The following is a 318-nucleotide window of genomic DNA, read 5'->3' on the forward strand; positions in this document are numbered from 1 at the left end:
GGTTGTGTGGCGGGTTTGGCCTCTCCTCACGGCACCCCTGCCTCCAGGTTTGCGCCAGATCGCCCTGAACAAGGTGGCGGTGCTGCTGCTGGCGGGCGGGCAGGGCACCCGCCTGGGCGTGACCTACCCCAAGGGCATGTACCAGGTGGGGCTGCCCAGCGAGTCTCCTTCCCGCTCACACACTCCAGCGCTCCACTGCGGCGGGGAGCCCCCCCCCAATGCTTTGTGCATGCGCACCCCTGGCTAGCCAGTGCCCCGCCCACAGGCGTCCTGGCAGCAGGGCACCCCTTGCACACTCGCACACCCTCCTTGCACACC

The 318-nt window shown here is 69.5% G+C and overlaps 1 protein-coding gene across 1 annotated transcript in view; it reads left to right on the forward strand.

Annotated features, from left to right (window-relative positions):
- Positions 1–16: 16 nt before the first annotated feature.
- UAP1L1 (UDP-N-acetylglucosamine pyrophosphorylase 1 like 1) overlaps positions 17–318 on the forward strand; it is a gene marked incomplete at its 5' end in the record, with an annotated part of 25,708 nt that continues 25,406 nt past the window's right edge. Inside the window, 2 exons of the mRNA XM_014529679.1 lie at positions 17–187; positions 266–297. Coding sequence (XP_014385165.1) covers positions 17–187; positions 266–297 — 203 coding nt within the window. The remainder of the gene's footprint in view (positions 188–265; positions 298–318) is intronic.

This window comes from Myotis brandtii, unplaced genomic scaffold (genome assembly GCF_000412655.1).
Source record: "Myotis brandtii unplaced genomic scaffold, ASM41265v1 scaffold691, whole genome shotgun sequence".
Taxonomy (NCBI): domain Eukaryota; kingdom Metazoa; phylum Chordata; class Mammalia; order Chiroptera; family Vespertilionidae; genus Myotis; species Myotis brandtii.